The sequence below is a fragment of the Dreissena polymorpha genome, chromosome 3, assembly GCF_020536995.1.
Source record: "Dreissena polymorpha isolate Duluth1 chromosome 3, UMN_Dpol_1.0, whole genome shotgun sequence".
Taxonomy (NCBI): domain Eukaryota; kingdom Metazoa; phylum Mollusca; class Bivalvia; order Myida; family Dreissenidae; genus Dreissena; species Dreissena polymorpha.
The window spans coordinates 86,754,255-86,778,925 of NC_068357.1; the positions used below are offsets into that span (position 1 = coordinate 86,754,255).

Consider the following 24,671-nt stretch of genomic DNA (forward strand, 5'->3'; position numbering starts at 1 on the left):
TTAAATTAACAACTGTTTTCATCTTGTTATGTTACTCCTTTTGTCAGTTGGTCTTTAACCAAGACTACTCAACAAGTTTTGCTGACTGAGATAAGACATTACAGGTTTTTTCCTTGTAACTTTTTCCAAAATTTGCTTCAATATGGTGAGGTTTTCTTGACTTTTCACCCATTTTTATCACTTGGGCTTTCACTGGAAGTTGATTATTTCACCCCATTTTCTAACTTTGGCTTCTACAGGGTGCTTTAAGCAGCACCAACCCGATCCTGCGGTGTGCGGCAGGTGAGGCACTGGGTCGAATGGCACAGGTTGTGGGCGACAGCAAGTTCATAGCAGAGATGGCCCAGTACAGCTTTGACAAGTTAGCAGTCATTTTAATCTTTATCTGGGTATCTTATATAAAACTATTTTTTCTTACTACCGGTAAGGCAAATTGGTCATCAGTTTCACTGTGTGTTTGATGATGTTTCACACAAATGCTTCAATCTTTGCCACTTGATGAGCAGGTATGCCACATAAGCCATTTGTTGTAGCATCATAAGTGAATAAAATGCTTATTTTTGTGTCATTAATTTTTCACCTTTTCAAGTGTCAAATCTATATAAAAAAAATCTACTCATACTGATAATAAACACTGTGTGCATACTCCAGTATGAAGTCCAATCTGATAAATGTTATAAATCTATCTTCAACCATCTGATTTCTTCTTGACAGACTGCGGACGGCACGTGACGTGGTGAGCCGTACTGGCAACTCTCTGGCCCTGGGCTGCCTGCACAGATATGTGGGTGGCATGGGGTCAGGCCAGCACCTCAACACCAGCGTCTCCATACTGCTGGCCCTAGCTCAGGACTTTAACTCACCCGTAGTACAGGTATGGGATTTCCTTGATAGGAAAAATTTTTCATATAATTTTATAAAAGAATTTGTTACCAGTCTTATCAAATTTATAAAATCGCCAAATTTTTCATAGCTTTCTGAATGTAAATTTTGATAAAGTCATAAGACAGCTGAAAATAACAGCATGTATGGTATTTTTGCAAGAATTGTTTGTTACAGTAAATAGGTATCTTAAGCTTACCTCAATGTATTTATATTCAAATATATAATTAAAATATTCATTTAAAGATGTAAGACACAAGAAAACAGACATTTTGTTCATTGACAGTGTTGGTGACAGAAGGAACTCTTACGAACATATACCACACAGGTGGCTGTCTAAAATCAATCTGAGATGCATCATGAGATATTCCCATGACCAATTAATTGCGCCGTAATTTCTCTGAATATCACCTTGTACTGGGTGCAACTAAACATTTTTCATTTAACGAACATGATGCCATTTATCAAGAAATGAGGTATACATACATGTCAATAAATGACAGCAGTGGTTTAGATATGGTTTCAAGCGACCATTCAAAAGCGCTATCAGTTGGCTTCTTTTGAGCCACATTGTCAAAAAACTTGACTTAAGGAATGAACGTAAAATGTCATTTCAGATTAGCCTTTGCAGTCTACACAGGCTAATTGGGGCCGACACTTTCCGCCTACACTGTATTTTTGTTGTCCCCTACCGGTTTCACCAGAGGGGACTTATGGTTTGTGCTCTGTGAGTCTGTCACACTTTTCTGGATCCTGCGATAACTTAAAAAGTTCTTCATATTTTTTCATGAAACTTGATACATGGATAGATGGCAATATTGACATTATGCATGTCATTTCATTTTGTTCCTACGTCAAAAATTCTGGTTTCTATGGCAACTAATAAAAAATAATATATATATAAAAATCTGACAATGGAGGGACATATATTGCTTGGCAATAGTCTAGTTAAGAAGAGTCCTATTTAAATAAATTTCCATAAAAGCCGAAAGTGTCATTGCTGATTATACTCTGCAGACTGCACAGGCTAATCTGGGATACACTTTACGCACGTGCATTAAGCCCAGTTTTCCCAGAATGAGGCTTATTTGTTTACATTCTGTTCTAGGTGTGGGCCCTACATGCCCTTGGGCTAATAGCAGACAGTGGGAGGCCAATGTTCCTTATTTGTTTACATTCTGTTCTAGGTGTGGGCCCTACATGCCCTTGGGCTAATAGCAGACAGTGGGGGGGGCCAATGTTCCTTATTTGTTTACATTCTGTTCTAGGTGTGGGCCCTACATGCCCTTGCGCTAATAGCAGACAGTGGGAGGCCAATGTTCCTTATTTGTTTACATTCTGTTCTAGGTGTGGGCCCTACATGCCCTTGGGCTAATAGCAGACAGTGGGAGGCCAATGTTCCTTATTTGTTTACATTCTGTTCTAGGTGTGGGCCCTACATGCCCTTGGGCTAATAGCAGACAGTGGGAGGCCAATGTTCCTTATTTGTTTACATTCTGTTCTAGGTGTGGGCCCTACATGCCCTTGGGCTAATAGCAGACAGTGGGGGGGGCCAATGTTCCTTATTTGTTTACATTCTGTTCTAGGTGTGGGCCCTACATGCCCTTGGGCTAATAGCAGACAGTGGGAGGCCAATGTTCCTTATTTGTTTACATTCTGTTCTAGGTGTGGGCCCTACATGCCCTTGGGCTAATAGCAGACAGTGGGGGGCCAATGTTCCTTATTTGTTTACATTCTGTTCTAGGTGTGGGCCCTACATGCCCTTGGGCTAATAGCAGACAGTGGGAGGCCAATGTTCCTTATTTGTTTACATTCTGTTCTAGGTGTGGGCCCTACATGCCCTTGGGCTAATAGCAGACAGTGGGGGGCCAATGTTCCGCGGGTATGTGGAGCCGACGCTGTCCCTGGTGCTGCAGTTGCTGCTGACAGTACCGCCCTCCTCCGTGGATGTACATCAGTGCCTGGGCAAGTGCCTATCTGCCCTCATCACTTCCATAGGGCCCGAACTGCAGGGTAATGGCTGTTTATTATCAGTTAATGTCTTTAGTAAATAAAAGTGTCTTTATTATAGTTACAACATTTCTGGGAGAACTAATTAGTTTTTAAATGTTTTAAGCTTCTTACACATAATATATTTATGTTTTTGAGTTTAGTATAGTTACAACATTTACAATATTTAAAGATCCACATAACCTGTTGCAATAAAACGGAGTTATGGATTATAAATTAATAAACTGTGAAATATTTAATAAATCTTTGAAAGCTTTATTTGATTTCTTATGTGTAAATCTTTAATAATATATTATGTTACATACTTCTAATTTAGCAGAAATATGCATTGTTCCTCTAACAGCATAAATTGTCTCAAATTGTTTCTCTTAAACTTCAACAGAATAGTAATAAAATGAAAGTGATTTTTTTAAATCACAGAAACATGATTCATCTACAAAACTATACAATCTTAAAAGAAACAAAACATGAAAGCATATTACCCTTTCCGCAGGTAACTCTGGCTCCATAGCGACCGCCCGGTTGTCATGCCTGGTTTGCTGTGCAGTCATGCAGGACCACTCGGACTCTCTCGTGCAGGCAGAGGCGGTCTCCTGTCTCCAGCAGCTGCACATGTTTGCCCCGAGACACGTGAACTTGGGCACCCTGGTGCCACATCTGTGTGTGAGTGTTGATGATTGAGCCTTGTTGTGGGGAAAGTGGGCTGCTGTCCAAGATTTGCATGTGCAGTCTGCAACTTTCCGATTAAACTTGATTTTTGTTGAGTAGGGAATTTCTTCAAACAAAAAGTACCATAAAAGCTGAATTAGCGTTTGGGGACTGCACAGGCTGATGTTTTATGACAATTTACACATATGCATTAAGGAGATGAGGGGTAATCTGTGTGCTCATGGTGAGCTTTTGTGATCGCCTTTTGTCCATCATGCGGCGTCAACATTTGCCTTGTTAACACTCTAGAGGCCACATTTATTGTCCAATCTTCATGAAATTTGGTCAGAAGATTGGTCTCAATGATATCTTGGATGAGTTCGAAAATGGTTATGTTTGCTTGAAAAACATGGCTTCCAACGGGCGGGCGTTTTCCTTATATGGCTATAGTAAAATCTTGTTAACACTCTAGAGGTCACATTTATTGTCTGATCTTCATGAAACTAGGTCAGAAGATTCATCCCAATAATATCTTGGATGAGTTCGAAAATGATGCCGGTTGGTTGAAAAACATGGCCACCAAGGGACGGGGCATTTTTCCTTATATGGCAATTGTAAAACCTTGTTAACACTCAAGAGGCCACATTTATTTTCCTATCTTCATGAAACTTGCTCAGAAGATTTGTCCTAATGATATCTTGGATGAGTTCAAAAATGGTAACCTTTGCTTGAAAAACATGGCTGCCAAGGGGCGGAGCATTTTTCCATATATGGCTATAGTAAAATCTTTGTAACACTCTAGAGGCCACATTTATTGTCCAATCTTCATGAAACTTGGTCAGAAGATTCATCCCAATAATATCTTGGACAAGTTCGAAAATAATGCTGGTTGGTTGAAAAACATGGCGGCCAGGGGGCGGGGCATTTTTCCTTATATGGCTATAGTAAAACCTTGTTAACACTCTAGAGGCCACATTTATTGTCCAATCTTTATGTAATATGGTCAGAAGATTAGTCTTATTGATATTTTGGATGAGTTCTAAAATAGTTACATTTGATTGAAAAACATGGCTGCCAAGGGGCGGGGCATTTTTCCTTATACGGCTATAAATGGCTATAGTAAAATCTTGTTAACACTCTATAGGCCACATGTATAGTCTGATCTTCATGAAACTCGGTCAGAAGATTTATCCCAATAATATCTTGGATGAGTTTAAAAATGATGCCGGTTGGTTGAAAAACATGGCCACCACAGGGGCGGGGCATTTTTCCTTATATGGCTTTAGTAAAACCTTGTTAACACTCTAGAGGTCACATTTATTTTCCAATCATCATGAAACTTGGTCAGAAGATTTCTCCCAATGATATCTTGGATGAGTTCGAAAATGGTTTTGGATGCTTTAAAAACATGGCCATCAGGGGGCGGGGTATTTTTCCTTATATGGCTATAGTAAAACCTTGTTAACACTCTAGAGGCCTCATTTATTGTCCAGTCTTCATGAAATTTGGTCAGAAGATTGGTCTCAATGACATCTTGGATTAATTTGTAAATTATTATGTTTGCTTGAAAAACATGGCTTCCAAGGGGCGGGGCAATTTTCCTTATATGGCTATAGTAAAATCTTGTTAACACTCTAGAGGCCACATTTATTTTCCGATCTTCATGAAACTTGGTCAGAAGATTTGTCCCAATAATATCTTGTTATCTCAGGTGAGCGACTTTGGGCCTTTCAGGCCCTCTTGTTATTTAAAAAATAAAATGAAAGTGATTTTTTTTAATCACAGAAACATGATTCATCTACAAAACTATACAATCTTAAAAGAAACAAAACTAAAAAATATTGATTGAAAATATTGGATGCAATATGATCAGTATGTTTAAATAATTCATGAGCTACTAATTTTCCTATACATTTTGGACACATTTTTCATGAGACAGGTTGTTTGATTACCAAATGTCCTACGTACAAAACAACTAATATAAAACACAACCGAACAAGTTATATACATTCTTCACTAATAATTATGTAGATAAAACTGGCAGAATAAGCTTGAAAGAAATCATACATTGTCCATGTACAAAAAACTATACCTAATAATACATGCACCTTGATCCAGTTTGCAATGGTAGTTATTTTCTGTACCATTCTTCAGGAGAAATTGAACAGTCCCCACCTGTTGTTACGTCGAGCAGTGGTGGCCTGCCTTCGACAGCTGGTAACCAGGGAGGCCAAGGAAGTGAGGGATCACGCCCTGGCGTTGGCAGGGGATGAAGTGGGGAAGGAGGGGAAATACGGGATCACAGAGTCTGGGATTGAAGGTCGCCTGTTTGCCATGTGTGATACTGAGGTGGATGGGAAAATGATATCCGATATACAGGACACTCTTGTTGGCATGCTGCAGACACTGGCCACAAAGGATCTGACTCGATGGCTGAACTTGCTGCGAGAAATTCTGTCCTCCACAGGTGAGTCTCCATTGCATGTTAACCATTTACTGCTCACATATGCTTGTTGATCCATTTGTTGTGGCCTTTAAAAATACATGAAAATAAAGATCTTTCTTTATGGATTCAATTTTTGAAGGCTTCATATCTTACCCAAAGAGACTAAGGAGCATCAGACAGCATAAAACCTGAACAGGCTGCGAGTTACTCGCAGGCTGTTCTGGGTTTTACGCTGGTTGCATATAGCTTTTTGTTTTTGCTTTTGAGTGGGAAAGAGTTAACTTCCTGCCAGAAATTCTGTCCTCCACCGTTTTTCCTTTACCTTCATGTTTATCATTATATTATAATTATGCCCTATTCTTGTGTTTTTGTAGATTCCAGTAGTGGACCTATGGATGAAAGTGTTACAAGCAAAGTAGAGGAAGAGGATGATGATGAAGAAGACAACAATGATGCTGTGGAGTTCAAAGCTCCAGATGTGGACGTTACACATCCTTCTGTAGCCCCCAGGTATAATATTGTTGTGGACTTTTACTGCAAACATTTACTTAAGTATGGTATAGTGAAAACATTAACAGTGCGCTCAAATTAGTACAAATAGCAGTACTTATAATCACTCTGAAGTAAAAAAAGGCTAAAATCCAGATGAGAATCAGATTGAGCACTGTTCAAATTTGACTTTAGAGGGCTTATATTCTTCTGTTGTTTTTGATACTCGTGCTTTCGTGCATCATTAGATTATATCATACTTGTCAAAAGAATCAAGAAATATTTCTCTTTAATATTTTTTTTGTTCCAACTTAAAGATGGCTACAACTATTCCGTTGTCTTATTGTTTACATCTATTTTTATTTCAACCTATACGAACAAATCAACCCTGTTTTGTTCCCTCTCAGATGGCCGACCCGTGTGTTTGCTACTGAGTGCTTGAGAAAGATCATAGTGGCCTGCGAGGAAGACCCCATCCACTTTGATCTCGAGCAGGCAAGAAATGCAAAGAAACAGAAAGGTGTGTGCACTTTTAAGAGAACAACTTGTTTTTGCCAAGTCTTTTGACTGATTTTTTATTATTTAAAAACTAAGTGTGACAAGACGTGCATTTTTCTTTTCCTCAAGTGGCATAGTTTTAACGGAAGCGCACATACTGGCGTAATTGTTTCACAGATTAAAGAGCAATTCATTCAAATATATTTTATGTATCATTTTTGTTAAATTGATTTTTATTTTTTGCTTCAAATAATTGTTAACTCAAACACTTAAATGAGCCTTGTTTTGGAAAAACGTATCTGTGTTAAATGTCATTCTAGATTAGTCTTAGCTAATCAGGGACCACACTGTGTTAAATGTCATTCTAGATTAGTCTTAGCTAATCAGGGACCACACTGTGTTAAATGTCATTCTAGATTAGTCTTAGCTAGTCAGGGACCACACTGTGTTAAATGTCATTCTAGATTAGTCTTAGCTAATCAGGGACCACACTTTCCACTTTTTTGAAATTTTTAATTGAAAGGAGTTCTCTTCTTAGAAAATATCCAGTTAAGCCAGAAAGTGTTGTCCCTGATATAACCTGTGCATACCATGCTGGCTAATAGGGTATGATACTTTACGCACATGCATTTTGCTCAGTTTTGCCAGCCAGAACGAGGCTCGTATTTCATCTACCTATTGCAGCTGACTACTTGGTGCTGCACGTGTCAGAGCTGGTACGTATGGCGTTCATCGCCGCCACCTCTGACAGCAACCAGCTGAGGCTCGCTGGCCTGGCAGCCCTACAGGACATCATCATAAAGTTCTGTGCTGTGCCCGAACCAGAGTTCCCCGGACACGTCATACTGGAACAGTTCCAGGCCCAGGTACGTACTGTAGTACACGAGGTATGAAGGCTGGCTGTTATGTTCTTACAGTGTTTTTGTTCAATTTTTATGCTCCCCCAAAATTTATTTTGGGGGGAGCATATAGTCCCCGCTTCGTCTGTCCGTCCTTGTTTCCGTGTGTCCATCCGTGCACAATTTTTGTCCGGGCTATTTCTCAGAAACTAATGACCGGAATTGAATGAAACTTTATGGGAAGCTTCACTACCAAGAGGAGATGTGCATATTATCAGCGGGTTCTGGTCGGATGATTTTTCACAGAGTTATTGCCCTTTGAAATTTTCCATTAACTGTACATATAGTGCAATTCTTGTCCGGGCTATTTCTCAGCAACTAATGACCGGAATTCAATGAAACTTTATGGGAAGCTTCACTACCAAGAGGAGATTTGCATATTATCAGCGGGTTCTGGTCAGATGATTTTTCACAGAGTTATGGCCTGTTGAAATTTTCCCTTAATTGTACATATAGTGCAATTCTTGTCGGGCTATTTCTCAGCAACTAATGACTGGAATTCAATGAAACTTTATGGGAAGCATAACTACCAAGAGGAGATGTGCATATTATCAGCCGGTTCTCGTCGGATGATTTTTCACAGAGTTATGGCCCTTTGAAATTTTTCCATTTTACATAAAGTGCAATTCTTGTCCGGGCTATTTCTCTGCAACTAATGTCTGGAATTCAATGAAACTTTATGGGAAGCTTCACTACCAAGAGGAGATGTGCATATTATCAGCCGGTTCTCGTCGGATGATTTTTCACAGAGTTATGGCCCTTTGAAATTTTCCATTGTACATATAGTGCAATTCTTGTCCGAGCTTTTTCTCAGCAACTTATTACGGGAATTCAATGAAACTTTATGGGAAGCACTACCAACAGGAGATGTGCATATTATCAGCCGGTTATGGTTGGATGATTTTTCACAGAGTTATGGCCCTTTGAAATTTTCTATAAACTGTACATATAGTGCAATTCTTGTCCGTGCTATTTCTCCCTAACTACTGACTTGAATTCAATGAAGCTTTATGGGAAGCCTAACTTCCTTGAGGAGATGCGCATGTTATTTGTTGGTTCTGGTTAGATGATTTATTTAGAGAGTTATGGCCCTTTAAAAATTTTAAGTTGCTAAACCATCCATCGTATTAATTTGTCCAAAGTTATGCCCCTCAAGACGTTTCCTTTTATCTGAATATATAGTGCAATATTGTGACAAAAAAAAACTTTGGGGAGCATCACCCGTCTCCGACGGTCTCTTTTTGGAATGAGGCTAGGGCTTTTTTTGTTGGGAAAAATCACGTTGTTTGAACTAAAATAGGGAAATTGTGTCGTTGTTATTTTTGCAAACAAATGCTTCAAAATTCGGAATAAAAGTGTTTTCAGTATTATATTTATAAAGGTTCAACTTATACTCTTAATTGGAGATGTGGTGATATAAGATTTATCTTTAAAATATATTTTTTTATTTTATTAACTTTCAGTTGGGAATTTTAGGCTGTCATTCAGAAAAATATACCTCCATTTTGAGTTGGGAATGGGCCCAAATTTGACAAATTTAACCACTTAAAACACTTTAAAGGTGAAATAAACTGTAGATGTTGAAGATTTGGCACTTAAGTTGCACTGAAATAGTAAAATTCTTAGTTGTTGCATACTCATAACTGATAAAACAATTAAAAAGAATGGCATGAATTGATTAAAGATGCCTCAGTAAGTTTTTAAGTTTACAATTCATTGAATGTTGAAATTTATTCATTGTTTAAACAGTAATATCATTTTTTATCAATGCTTGCACGGATTGCACAGGCTAATCTTGGAAGTAACTTTTCGCATATGCATTAAGCCCTGTTTTCCCAGAGCGAGGCCCACATATCACCCTAATCATCCTATATGTTTATACTGCAATGATTGCCAGGTGAGTGCAGCTCTGCGACCTGCCTTCTCAACTGAGACCCCATCTGATGTCACTGCTGCAGCCTGTGATGTAAGTACAAGCTCAATTTATTACACAATATATAAATATTTAAAATAATGTATCAAAGTTGATGTTTTTATGCCCCTGGTAGGGTGGCATATAGCAGTTGAACTGTCCGTCAGTCAGTATGTCAGTCTGTCCGTCTGTCCGAAAAAACTTTCACATTGGCCATAACTTTTTAAATATTGAAGATAGCACCTTGATATTTGGCATGCATGTGTATCTCATGGAGCTGAACATTTTGAGTGGTAAAATTTCAAGGTGAACATCATCCTTCAAGGTCTTGGGTCGAAAAAACAAAGTCAAGGGAAGTAATAAGCTTTAAATGGACATAGTTATCTGACCTGCCCACGTATATATTTTTGTTAAATAAATCAAAGCGGCGCAGTAAGCGGCATTGTGTTTCTGACAAACACATTCTGGTAAAAGGTCAAGGTCATCCTTTACGGTCTACGGTAAAAAATACAGATTTAAGGGAAGTAATAAGCTTTAAAAAGGGAGAAAATTACTCAATATTGAACATAGCCACTTTATATATTTGGCATGCATGTGTATCTCATGGAGCTTCACAATTTGAGTGGTGAATCTACAGTCACGGTAGTGGCATTTAATTATTTGCTACTAAAAATAGAGATTTGTTACAGACAATTATTTTCAAGGAAAGTAATTTATATAATTATAAATCTCATATTATATATTTCCTTACCAAGAATTGAAGTTCTTTTCACAGTTACTGTACAGATTTATTATTTTGATTATTGATAACACAAATGATTGATTTTTCAAAGTTTTTTTTGAAATGATATAATTATAATTTCTTCGATGTTCATTACATACCTGTGGACTTATGTCCATAGATACATGATCAACTCTATGAAAAAGAAAAACAAAACAAACTCTAGCTATGATCTCTTTTAAACCACAGGCCTTGGTTGTCAGTGATGACAAGGGGGCATTGTGTTTCTGACAAACACATCTCTTGTTTTCAATGGGGTTTTTTCAAAGTAAAAAGGAGTGTGTGACTGTGTGTTCACATCTAGGCTAAATAGAATATTGGTATATTAATTTAGCTTAAATTATCTGTTTTCTTCTTTTCCACTCCAGTGGCATTGCACTTCAGTCTTCACTTTCATCAAGTTTCCAGTGCACCAGCTAGGGTTTGAAAAGGGCAGGGTTCTTATTTGTCAAAAGAGCACTTTAGTGTGGGGGTCATATTATCCTTTGGGCATATTTTCAATATACCTGTAGCATTTGTTGTATTTGTTAATATTGGAAATATCATGCATTTATCATTTAAACATCATTAATATTAGTAATTGAACTAGTCCCACTGTGAAAATTAAATCAATTCATTGAAACTCTAAATAAAATTTCCTGTATAATAATTGATGTGATCTAATAAAAAAAAGCATGTGTTGGTTCAAGGGGGGGCAGGGTGCTGTACCCATCTGTTGAGGCCTCGCTGGAGCACTATGTTTGAAATCAATTTCAGTCACATAAACAATATTTTAGGACGGCACAGGCTAATTTGGATGCCAATATACGCACATGCCCTCAAGCCGGTTTTCTAAGAACGAGGCTAACATTCAGTCAATGACTCGACCATTGCAGGTGTGCAGCACCTGGATAGGCAGTGGTGTGGCCCGCGACCTCAACGACCTTCGCCGCGTCCACCAGCTGCTGGTGTCCTCCCTGGGCAAGCTGAGCTCGGGCAAGTCCCAGTGTGCCCTCTACAATGAGGCAGCCTCCACTATGGAGAAACTGGCTGTGCTCAGAGCATGGGCTGAGGTACGTGGGATAATCTGTTTTATATATTATTTAAATCTATAATCACCATTTTTGGACACATTTTATGTCCCCCAGTCTATTATGGGGGACATATTGTTTTTGCCCTGTCTGTTGGTTTGTTGCTTTGTTGGTTTGTTTGTGTCACACTTTAACATTGGCCATAACTTTTGCACTATTCAAGATAGCAACTTGATATTTGGCATGCATGTTTATCTCATGGAGCTGCACATTTTGAGTGGTGAAAGGTGAAGGTCATCCTTCAAGGTCAAAGGTCAAATTTTGAAATATTTAAGGTAGCAACTTGATATTTGGCATGCATGTGTATCTCATGGAGCTGCCCATTTTGAGTGGTGAAAGGTCAAGGTCATCCTTCAAGGTCAAAGGTCAAATATATGGGGGGACATAGTTTTTCACAAACACATCTTGTTTAGAATATTAGTCAGGCATTATTAAATAATAAGGCCCAAATAGCTGTGTGATATCTTTGCCTCCCAGTATGAATGAAACACCTGCTGTTTTCAGTCATTTCTTATGATTGTATGCTCAACACTATTAAAGTCTTATGTGACAATATTATAATAGTTTAAAGGATCATTTCTGAGCTCTAGGTTAACTGTATTCTCAATTATATCCATTCTCTTATTAGTTACACATCCAATTTCACAGTGAAATGATTGCATAAAACATTTATCATTTTAGGCTCATTATGGGGAAAATGCATGTACATAAAGTGTCATCCTAGATTAGCATGTGCATTCCGCATAGGCTTGTCAGTGACAAAACTTTCCCATTTTATGGAATTTTTCGTTTAAAGAAAGTCTCCGCTAAACTAAAATCCACTTCCGGTGGAAAGTAGCCTGTGCAGACTACACAGGGTGAAAGTTAGCATAATACTCTATTGTGTTCATTCCTTTCAGAGTTTCACATCCAATATCACAGTGCAATTATTGCATTAAACAATGATCCTATGCATAAGTTCATCTATGAACAGATGTGCATCAGGGCAGTCGGTCATTGGGCAAGATCTGCACATGGTTAGCTGTAAACTTAATTGTGTTAATTCCTTTCAGAGTTACACATCCAATTTCTTCTATGTTAAGGTGTACATAAGTTCCTCTCTGTTCAGGTGTACATTGTGGCAGTGAGTCATGCAGACCCAGGGGGCAAGGAGGAGTTGATACGCTCCACAGACGAGGATGAGTTTGACAACTCTGGGGAGAGCCTGCTGACCCTCGTACAGTCTGAGCTGCCTACCCTCTCACAGAACTGGTTCTACGCACTGAAAGACCATGCGCTCCTCTCACTGCCCCAAGGTATGGGGAAATGAGGGTGGTTACTGGTGGGAAGACAGTGCTAAATGCATCATGGGCGTAAAATGTCGTCCCAGATAAGCCTGTGCATGCAACTTCATCCATGCACAGGCTAATCAGATACAAAACTTTCTGCTTTTATGACATTTTACCTTTAAAGGAGGTTGCATGTAAAGGAAAATCCAGTGTAGGCAAAAAAGTTTTGTCCCTGAATAGCCTGTGTATACTGCACAGGCTAATCTGGGATAACACTCAAACGCATAAAGTCCAGTCTTCCCAGACTTAGGCCAAAATATTCTGATATATCAGATTTTGTTTTTGTTTTACAACACCCACACAAATAAACATATATTGGTGTTCAGATCATTATATAAAATCATCAGTCATTGTAAATATGTATAACCCCAGTGAGGGGGGGAAATAGGAGTCACTATGTCGGTTTGTCCGTCAACTGCTCTGTCTGTGAAAACTTGTGAGGCAAGCTATTCCACATGTCTTTGGTGATTGGATTGAAACTTCAAAAATGTGTCATGACCATGAAGTTAAGATATGCTAGACGCTTTTCATCCACTGTCATCCTACATTCCAAAGTTTTATTAGTTTTGCAATATAGCTGACTGCCGAGGTATAAGTACCATCTGTTACAAAGCTCAATTTCCTTTTCCAATGAATAATGTTTGTATGTTGTTGTTTTCTCATTTTAATGGATATCAGTACTAGAGTAGTGATACAACCATATGAACATTTTGGCAGGTACCAGTGACTTGCATCCTTTGAAAAGATGCATACCCACATTATTCTCTGAAATGATGCATACCTACATTACAGAGTATTCCAATCAGCTACCAGCCGAGGGAGGGGCGTTCTACCATGTTGACACCCTGGACTCCGCCCGGGCCCACTACCGCAAGTCCTGGCCCTCTATCCTGCATGCCCTGGCCATCTGGCTGAAGGAGGCAGGCTTTGCAAAGCTGAACAAGGGAGCTAATCACGTGGCAGGGGAGCCTACTTTGTCTGACACTCCTGCAAACCTGTACTCCGAGGAGGCCAATGCTGAACGGCTCTATCTCATCATAGGTTGGTTGCAAATCAATGTAAGAATGTGCGTAAAGTGTTGCCCCAGGTTAGCCTATGCAGTCCGCTTAGGCTATCAAGGGATAACATTTTCTGCCTACACTTTTTTTTGTTGAGAAGAGGCCTCGTTTAAATGAATTTTTTTACACAATTGGAAAGTGTTGTCCCTCATTAGCTTTTGAGCACTGCTCAGATATATCTTGGACGACTCTTTACGTTCTTGCATAAAGCCCATTTTGAGCACTGCTCAGATAAATCTGGGATGACTCTTTACACACTTGCATAAAGCCCATTTTGAGCACTGCTCAGATATATCTTGGACGACTCTTTACACACTTGCATAAAGCCCATTTTGAGCACTGCTCAGATATATCTTGGATTACTCTTTACACACTTGCATAAAGCCCATTTTGAGCACTGCTCAGATAAATCTTGGACGACTCTTTACGCACTGCTCAGATAAATCTTGGACGAGTCTTTACGCACTTGCATAAAGCCCATTTTGAGCACTGCTCAGATAAATCTTGGACGACTCTTTATGCACTGCTCAGATAAATCTTGGACGAGTCTTTACGCACTTGCATAAAGCCCATTTTGAGCACTGCTCAGATAAATCTTGGACGACTCTTTACACACTTGCATAAAGCCCATTTTTAGCACTGCTCAGATAAATCTTGGACGAGTCTTTACACACTTGCATAAAGCCCATTTTGAGCACTGCTGAGATAAATCTTGGACCACTCTTTACGCACTTGCATAAAGCCCATTTTGAGCACTGCTCAGATAAATCTTGGATTACTCTTTACACACTTGCATAAAGCCCATTTTGAGCACTGCTTAGATAAATCTTGGACGACTCTTTACGCACTGCTCAGATAAATCTTGGACGAGTCTTTACACACTTGCATAAAGCCCATTTTGAGCACTGCTCAGATATATCTTGGACAACTCTTTACACACTTGCATAAAGCCCATTTTGAGCACTGCTCAGATAAATCTTGGACGACTCTTTACACACTTGCATAAAGCCCATTTTGAGCACTGCTCAGATAAATCTTGGACAACTCTTTACACACTTGCATAAAGCCCATTTCGAGCACTGCTCAGATAAATCTTGGACGACTCTTTACGCACTTGCATAAAGCCCATTTTTTTCAAAAGGAGGCTCATTGGTTAAATTGTGAATATAAAAAGTACTTAATGTTTGTATTGTGCAATGAAGACATTTTAATATATAAGTTATTTGAGCATAACTACAGTAAAACTGCGATAACTCGAGGAAGCACGGGACCGACATCGATGCTCGAGTAATCGCAGGTTTCGAGTAATTCATGGTATTATTTGTTTTCACTGTCTCGGTTAATAATGCTAAATTCTGACCACAAACGCTTTATTTACATTTAAGACGGTGCTAGAGAAAGAAAAGGCTTTGTAAAAAATCGCTTAAGGTTACAGTATAATAAACAAAACAATAAAGATGATCGTAAATTCATTTAATTTTTTCAACATACACACAAAACATATATATATAATCAAAAATATCTCATCAATATTCACTGTACATGTAGCATAATTATTTTTAAAAAGCACAAAAGGTACGTACATGCGCATGAAAAAAACACACACTAAAAACAACATAATCACTACACACTTTGCATTTTATGTACATTAGTCAGACTTGTGTTGCGCAAAGTCAAGGATTGAAGATTGTCGCAACCCATTAGCTTCCCGGAACTGATGGCGGAAGACGTTTCGCAATAATTATCCATTGCTGGTAATTATTTAATTATCATTAAAACTGTGTAGCTTTGATCTGCTTCTCAAAGGATGACAATTTGCAGTGTTTCTCAAATTGCAGCTACCTTCACACCTAATCGAGCGTCTTTTGTCTGCTTGATTGCGCTGTTTTCACAACTCGAATATTTTTAGCACCGACCAGACGAGAAAGCGTCCTCGAATAATTGCCAGTTAATTAGGTGTGAAATGCCTTTTAGGGACCGGCACACGACCTCGAGTTATCAAAAATCGCATGTTTGAGTTATCGCGGGTATTTTTATATAGACATTTAAGGAAAATGCTAGGGATTTTCTTTAATGCTCGAGTAATCGCCAGTTTTCGAGAAATCGCCAGCTCGAGTTATTGCAATTCTACTGTATTAGTAACCCTCTGAAGTTTTTTGCTCTTGACAAAATGTTATTCAATTCTAGCCATGAAAGTCATTGTACACAATTTTGGTTTCAAGGTTATCATTGTTAATCTTCTGCTGCAATTGGTTGTTTTATTTTTAGGATCTTGCCATCAGTAATATCCCAAAAGAGTCCCCTAGAGCAGTGGCCAAATCACTAACGTTTAAATTTAATGGCTTGTTTCATTTTATGATAGAAATTGTTTGTCATAATCTTCTTAATGGAATGAAAAAAATATTGATAAAAGAAAATTCAATCTCAGTGGAAGTTTTATAGTTAATATTTTCCACTACAGTGCAAAAAAAAATCACAGCATCAACAACCTGGGTTGAAAGAACAAATGGTCAAAAAAGTCAATTAATTTGAGCAAATCATGCTTAATGCATGTGTGTTAAGTGCGTCCCAGATTAGCCTGTGCAGTCTGCAGGGATGACACTTTACGCCTAAACTTGATTAAGAGACATCCTTGTAATACTAATTGCTATAAAAGTGGAAAGTATCATCAGTTTGCACAGGCCTATCTGCATCAATACTTGAGGAACATGCTTTAAGCCCCATTTTCCCATAGCGAGTCTGAAAGGTTTGCTAGGAGATTATCAAGGTTGAAAGATCTATCTTGCCCCATCTGCAGGTATCTGTGTGGAGGCCATGTGCAACACGACTGTCCCCCTGCCTGAGAGCACAGCGGAGGTATGTCTGCACGCCATACACGCCCTGCTGGAGTCAGCCTGGGCGCGCGCACAGGTCGCCAAGGATCCCGTACTGTACAAGGAGCTACTCAACGTCATGAACAGGTAGGTGCTCAGTGTTATTAATTGAATCTCATTGTGGGAAAACTGGGCTTAATGCAGATGTTGAGTGTCATCCCAGATTGGCCTGTGCAGTCTTCACAGGATAGTTTGGGACAACTACTTTCCACCTATTTTTTATTTTTTTGCATGAAAAGTGGAAAGTGTCATCTCTGAGAAGCCTGTGCGAACTGCACATGCTAATCTCAGATAACAATTTATGCACATACATTCAGCTGAGTTTTCCCGAGGAAAATGCTCATTTCAGCTTAGAATTACGTAAGTTTGTTTTCTTTCAAGGATGTTGTTGTGGCCTGTGAAAGTAGGGGTATTTTGTGTCATGAATAGTTATGGACTGGCTTTCAGTGGTAGCATGTCATTTATTTAAGATTATTGCACACTATTCTCTGGGTTTAAAAAAAAAGCTACATAAATAGGAACTAGATATGTTTAATTGTAAACATCTCTCCTGTTTTTCGAAAATAATTGCCCTACAAAAATACCTCAGTTTAATATGGTCATACATATAATCGTCATTGGGAAATGATTTTCTGATGCACACAAGTGAGAGAATTTGTGTTGACATCTTACAAATAAAATCAACTAGTATTTATGGTCTTCATGTGTTTCAATCTTGTCTACTTTAGTAAATGTATTCACCCATGCCCCCCTCCTCTCCATGTTTTCAGGGTGTTCCTGAGTCACCCGGGGGTGAAGGTACATCTAGCAGTGATGGACGTGGTCAAGTGTGTGGTGATTGCTGCTCAAGAATACCTCGACTTCCTAAAGCAAACTGAAGGTGAGCCAAGCTCTAGAGACACGGTCATAATGCATCATGATAAGACTGTGCAGTCCCCACAGGATAATCAGGAACGACAAATAGCTTTTAATGAAGCCTGTTCTAAAAAAAATCTAATCTAGGCAGTAAGTGTTTTCCTGATAACCTGTGCTGACAGTGCGGTTCACACTGCGTTTTAATGTTACTATCTGTTACTAGCATATTATAAAATATGTACCTGTTGTAAGTAGATTTTCGTTCTTTATTTTGAAGTGTGTTGTTTAGCCTTATGAGCAGTTCATTGTATGAAATCCTGGTAATTTGTTAAAAATGGTTAATAAAAAACATATGATAACAAATGAAAAAAAACTATTTTTTAAAATCTTACAAAAGTGTTATCCATGTTCAATCACAATATAAACATATGATATTATTCAAAGCTTATAGAAGCATTTCACTGTCTGTCTATACATTTCAGAATCAAAACCGGACGCTGATCCACCTAAAGACAAGCGGGCACTCCTGCCACTGGGTGGTGAGGGTAGTGAAACAGGGGAGATAATCCCGGGCCAGTCTATCGTCTACGCCACCCTGGAGGTGTGCGTGGGGGTCATGTCACGCCGTGTGCCGGCCCTCAACCCCTCAGCGCAGGCTACCGGGTTTCATGTGCGGTCCAGCCCCCAGCTGACGGATGAGGTGTGTCTGCTGCTGTCAAACGTGGTCGACGTGTTAACGGAGATGCCCAGCTTGTGTTCTGTGGCAGGTGGGAACAAGTCTTGAGTCAATGGGTCAATACTTAATGCACATGCATTAAGCCCAGTTTTCTCAGAAGGCTCAAATGATTTATTTTTGCAAGTATTCTTATTGATTTCTGCATTTCTTTCATTTAAATGGTTTTGGATTAAGGATTAAGAGGAGTGTCTCAAAACCAAAAAAAGGTAATCAGCATTTTCACGGTGAACTCAAACTTTGAAAACTTGACCATAGTCACAACATCATAACTTAATTGCAAGCACTGTTTAGCTCAGTTGGTAAAGTGCTGGACTGTTAATACGGAGATTGTGATTAGTTTACAGATTTGAATGGGATTTTATGCCCCCTTTCGAAGAAAAGGGGTTATATAGTTTTCGCACTGTCCGTCTGTCTGTCAGTCTGTCACACTTTTCATGTCAGCCCTCTAATTCAAATAGTTTTCATCCGATCTTGACCAAACTTGGTAAAAAGTTGTATCCCAAACTTGGTAAAAAGTTGTATCCAGACAATATCTAGGTCAAGTTCGAATATGGGTTATGCCAGATCAAAAACTAGATCATGGGGTCACTTAGTGCATTTCAAGGATTTAGCATGGTGTCCGCTCTCTGATTGAAGTAGTTCTAATCTGATCTTTACCAAACTTGGTCAGAAGTTGTATCAAGACAATATCTAGGTTAAGTTTTAATATGGGTCATGCCAGATCAAAAACTAGGTCATGGGGTCACTTAGTGCAAATTAAGGATTTATCATGGTGTCTGCTTTCTAGTTTATGTGGCTTTCTGATTTATTTTGATATTCTAAGACATTTTTATGCCCCCGAAGGAGGGCATATATTGATCGGACTGTCCATCTGTCTGTCCGTCACACTTTGCGTTTAGATTTCGAAAATGCTCATAACTTCTATGTCACTTCAGATAGCAATTTCATATTTGGCATGCATGTGTATATGGACAGGGCCTTTCCATACGCACACAAATTTTGACTCCTGTTACCTTGAACTTAGGGTCCGCGTTTAGGTTTCGAAATCTGCGTTTAGGTTTCGAAAAAAGCTCATAACTTCTACCAAGCTTTTATAGGGGGCATAAGTCAGCCTATGGTGACAGCTCTGGTTTCTGCCTTTGCTAGAGTAATGCAGTTGTCAGTTATTGTCAAGGTAATGTTCACTAAGAACTGATAAAACTGCCTTGGATTGCCTAGGTTGACGAGTCAAAGTTTGCGTACATTAACTGAATGAGTTTTATAACTGGAATACTGTTAAAAGCGAAAAAATGCCTCATGCCATATGGGGTAAACATAACCCCAGACTTGCCTGTGCAATCGCACAATCTGATAAGGAACTACCCTGTCTGCATATGAAACCAAATAAACCTTGTGTGACTTTATAGCCGACAGGGTAACTCCTGACCAGTCTGCCTGTTTCCACATGCTGTCTGGAGCTACATTGGCCGCAGATGACATTATACCCTCTTTAAGCATGATGAAGTACATTAAGTGGCCTCACTGAGAATAAAATATCATTTATGCATGTTTGCTTGTTCGACTTGGTGAGTTGCCTTTTTTTTTTCCAAATAACATGCTACCTTCTATTCTACAACCATTCCTGCTACAGGTAGCCTATCAGTACTGCCCACAGTGTTCCACCTCCTGCTAGGCCTCCTACGTGAGATGGCTCCACGAGGCTCTGACAAGCACTCCACCGCCGTTGTCACCTCCTGCATCAACAGTGTACGCGCGCTGCTAAGTTCCACACGCTATGACGGGGATAAGAAACTGCCTGACTGGCATCGGCTCATCAAGAGCAGCCTGGCTACCATCATTAATAGGGCATCTCCTGGTAGGTGCTTGGTTTGGAAAAAAACTGGTTTTCATAAGTAATCTAAAGTTAAAAAAAAACATTACTTATATATTTAAAGCATTCACCTAGTTTTTAACCAGGTTTTCCGAAGGAAAAAACAGGTTACTAGATTGGCGAATGTCGGTGGGCTGGCAGGCGGAACAAGCTTGTCCGGGCCATAACTTTGTTGTTCATTGTGAGATTTTAAAATCATTTGGCACATTTGTTCACCATCATTAGACGGTGTGTCACGCGAAAGAATTAGGTCGATATCTCCAAGGTCAAGGTAACACTTTGAGTTCAAAGGTCAAAAATGGCCATAAATGAGCTTGTTCGGGCCATAACTATGTCATTCATTGTGAGATTTTAAATCATTTGGCACATTTGTTCACCATCAGGGGACAGTGTGTCGCACGAAAGAATCACGTCAATATCTCCAATGTCAAGGTTGCCACGACTAAAAATAGATTTATTTTGAAACAAAGGGGGGTTAATTTAGTTTGTTCAGTTCAAAAGTTCAGTTTGAGTTGTCTCCCTTTATCAGACTTTTATTTTAACAATGAAAACCTGGTTTTGTGACAATTTTGTCCCTTGTCTATCTTTTAAACAATTTTTAATTAATTTTATGTGTATTGGTTTAAAAAATCTTGATTGTTAATGTTACACATGCAATTGCTACAGACTGTGACTTGATGATACCCCGGTAATAAGATTTTATGGTGCTTTGTTAATGTCATGTAAACTTTGGAAGACTGGTTTAAATTGTGTAACCTTATTTACTAATGAAATATGATTTTAAGGATGCTACTTTTGTGTTTCATTCATCCTGAAGCATCTTATTGAATGAAATGGCAATAAATGTTTTTTAAGTTTTATGAATACATTGTATTTTCCAAATTTAAGACCAAATGCAAGAATGTGCAAAACTAAGACACCACAAAAAATAATGATATAACAGTAAACCTTGAGCCTGTTGTTCTGTGTTCTCTAGAGGGAGACTACCCGGGTATGGACGAGACCACGCTGCTGTACGTGGTCACAGTGATGGTGATGTGCGCACCCAAAGTGGTGGGTCAGCACGCGCCCCTCGTGCAGTCTGCCATCCGAGTGTTCCTGGATTGCTGGCAGTCTCCAAATATACCCGTAGGTTTCTGGGCTTAATGCTTTTGCATAAGCAGTCATTTGAAATAGGTCTATTAAAAAGTGTTTGTTAAAGTTTTCTTCCATAATAAGGAAAATACATTAAGTACTAAGAGTCTTAGATAGCGTTTTTGTATTGCTAATAAGTATAAAAGCGTTTGTGGCGTATTGGTAGCAAATTAGCTTTTGCTTTCAGAAGTTCTGGGTTTGAATCAAGAGGAAGGCAATATTTTATATTCAATTTTGTTGTTATGCTGTTGTTATTAGTTAAGACTATTCAAAATATTAAAATTAAAAATTTAAAAATACCCAAATCTATGAACAGGTCCTTTTAAGAACTAGATATTTACACATGCCTGCGTATTGTTTTTTTTTTCATTTTAATATCCATCTTCACATGCTGCTTGTTGCAGGTGCGCCTGAAGTGCTGCCAGCTGTTCACCACACTCATCTCCAAGCTCAGTGCGGAGGACGCCATGCCGTACATCCACGTGCTTGCCCCTAAGATCGTCCAGTATATGTACGGGTGCACCGCCCAGCACCCGACCTCCGACCTGGAGAAGGACCTCCTGCTGGCCTGCGTCAACACATTTGAGATGCTGGCCGGGATAGCCGAGGAAAGTAAACGTACGTACATGAGTGGAAATTATTCCCCTTGACCTAGCCAAGGAAAGTAAACGTTAGGACATAAGTGGAAATTACACCCCTTGATCTAGCCAAGGAAAGTAAACGTACATACATGAGTGAGATTTACTCCCCTTGACCTATCCAAGGACAGTAAAAGTAAGTACATGAATGAGATTTACTCACCTAGACCTAGGCGAGGAAAGTAAATGTAAGTACATGAGTGAGATTTACTCACCTAGACCTAGCCAAGGAAAGTAAATGTAAGTACATGAGTGAGATTTACTCACCTAGATCTAGCCGAGGAAAGTAAAAGTAAGTACATGAGTGAGATTTACTCCCCTTGATCTATCCAAGGACAGTAAAAGTAAGTACATGAGTGGGAATTACTCCCCTTGATCTAGCCAAGGAAAGTAAACGTAAGTACATGAGTGGGAATTACTCCCCTTGATCTAGCCAAGGAAAGTAAACGTAAGTACATGAGTGGGAATTACTCCCCTTGATCTAGCCAAGGAAAGTAAACGTAAGTACATGAGTGGGATTTAATCCCCCTACCCTAGCCAAGGAAAGTAAATGTAAGTACATGAGTTGGATTTACTCCCCTTGACCTAGCCCAGGAAATTAAATGCAAGTACATAGGTAAGTGGGATTTACCTTCCCCTTGCCTACAGTTACCTTTAGCCAAATTTACAGAAGAATGGATAACTTACTACTGGGCTGTTCTATGAGTGTTTTATGAAGAAAGAATTTTTTTCGAATTATGTTTTCTTTATCCAGATTGTATAACATTGACTAGTTTGGCGACTGGATGTGTTAGTCTTGGAGTATGCAATTCTGATAATGAAATCATTTATTTCCTTACAGTATGAACAGATTTTTATGCCACCCTTCGAAGAAGAGGGGGTATATTGCTTTGCTCATGTCGGTCTGTCGGTCGGTCTGTCCGTCCACCAGGTGGTTGTCAGACGATAACTCAAGAACGCTTGGGCCTAGGATCATGAAACTTCATAGGTACATTGATCATGACTCGCAGATGACCCCTATTGATTTTGAGGTCACTAGGTCAAAGGTCAAGGTCACAGTGACCAGAAATAGTAAAATGGTTTTTGAATGATAACTCAAGAACGCATACGCCTAGGATCATGAAACTTCATGGGTAGATTGATCATGACTTGCAGATGACCCCTATTGATTTTGAGGTCACTAGGTCAAAGGTCAAGGTCACGGTGACCCGAAATAGTAAAATGGTTTCCCGATGATAACTCAAGAGCGCATACGCCTAGGATCATGAAACTTCATAGGTAGATTGTTCATGACTCGCAGATGACCCCTATTGATTTTGAGGTCACTAGGTCAAAGGTCAAGGTCATGGTGACCCGAAATAGTAAAATGATTTTCGGATGATACCCTCAAGAACGCTTTTGCCTAGGATCATGACACTTCATAGGTACATCGATCGTGACCCGCAGATGACCCCTATTGATTTTCAGGTCACTAGGTCAAAGGTCAAGGTCACAGTGACAAAAATCGTATTCACACAATGGCTGCCACTACAACGGACAGCCCATATGGGGGGCATGCATGTTTTACAAACAGCCCTTGTTTATATAGTTCTATTTTCAGATGTCTGTTTTTGTAACAATATGTTTCGGTAGTGTTGATGTATTTCGTTAAAAAACACCAGTGTACTTTTGAAGCATTTAATTTTTTTAACCATGTATGAAACATTAAGTCCAAAATCATTAGATACAACTCATTATATATATTTTTTACCAACCAGTACATTCTGCAAAAAGATTTTACACTTTTTTGTCTTGGATATTGTCTTTATTATGCTCCCCCAAAAATTTTTAGGGGAGCATATAGTCGCCGCTTCGTCTGTCCGTGCGTGTGTCCGTCTGTCCGTGCAAAAATTTTGTCCGGGCTTTTTCTCAGCAATTAATGACCGAAATTCAATTAAACTTTATGGGAAGCTTCACTACCAAGAGGAGATGTGCATATTATCAGCCGGTTATGGTCGGATGATTTTTCACAGAGTTATGGCCCTTTGAAATTTTCTATAAACTGCACATATAGTGCAATTTTTGTCCGGATTATTTCTCCCCAACTACTGACTGGAATTCAATGAAGCTTTATGGGAAGCTTAACTACCTTGAGGAGATGCGCATGTTATTTGTGGGTTCTGGTTAGATGATTTATTTAGAGAGTTATGGCCCTTTGAAATTTTTAAGTTGCTAAACCATCCATCGTATTAATTTATCCAAAGTTATGCCCCTCAAGACGTTTCCTTTTATCTGAATATATAGTGCAATATTGTGACAAAAAAAACTTTGGAGAGCATCACCCGTCTCTGACAGTTTCTTGTATATAGATAGAAACAGTCTTTGTAATCATCAACTGCATTCATGTTTATTTGCATATCGCTCTCTTAGCTCTTAGTACAGTATGAGTTGTTTGAGTAGATCAATTAATGATATTTCCTGCTGACATTTAAACAAATTCATCTAAAGATCAGAATTAGCTGAAACGTTAATAAAACATGTGACTTCTTTATAAAAATCAATATT

At 39.0% G+C, this 24,671-nt stretch overlaps 1 protein-coding gene across 5 annotated transcripts in view; it reads left to right on the top strand.

Moving 5' to 3' along the window:
* LOC127875118 (HEAT repeat-containing protein 5B-like) overlaps positions 1–24,671 on the top strand; it is an 86,310-nt gene that overhangs the window by 57,789 nt on the left and 3,850 nt on the right. For all 5 annotated transcript variants that reach the window (XM_052419942.1, XM_052419943.1, XM_052419941.1 and 2 more), the window contains 18 exons: positions 240–361; positions 715–874; positions 2,706–2,895; positions 3,386–3,555; positions 5,695–6,007; positions 6,361–6,496; positions 6,883–6,995; positions 7,658–7,839; positions 9,770–9,838; positions 11,441–11,617; positions 12,744–12,930; positions 13,756–14,004; positions 16,819–16,981; positions 17,665–17,774; positions 18,232–18,516; positions 20,116–20,340; positions 21,332–21,483; positions 21,894–22,107. In XM_052419942.1, the coding sequence (XP_052275902.1) occupies positions 240–361; positions 715–874; positions 2,706–2,895; positions 3,386–3,555; positions 5,695–6,007; positions 6,361–6,496; positions 6,883–6,995; positions 7,658–7,839; positions 9,770–9,838; positions 11,441–11,617; positions 12,744–12,930; positions 13,756–14,004; positions 16,819–16,981; positions 17,665–17,774; positions 18,232–18,516; positions 20,116–20,340; positions 21,332–21,483; positions 21,894–22,107 (3,217 nt within the window). The remainder of the gene's footprint in view (positions 1–239; positions 362–714; positions 875–2,705; positions 2,896–3,385; positions 3,556–5,694; positions 6,008–6,360; positions 6,497–6,882; positions 6,996–7,657; positions 7,840–9,769; positions 9,839–11,440; positions 11,618–12,743; positions 12,931–13,755; positions 14,005–16,818; positions 16,982–17,664; positions 17,775–18,231; positions 18,517–20,115; positions 20,341–21,331; positions 21,484–21,893; positions 22,108–24,671) is intronic.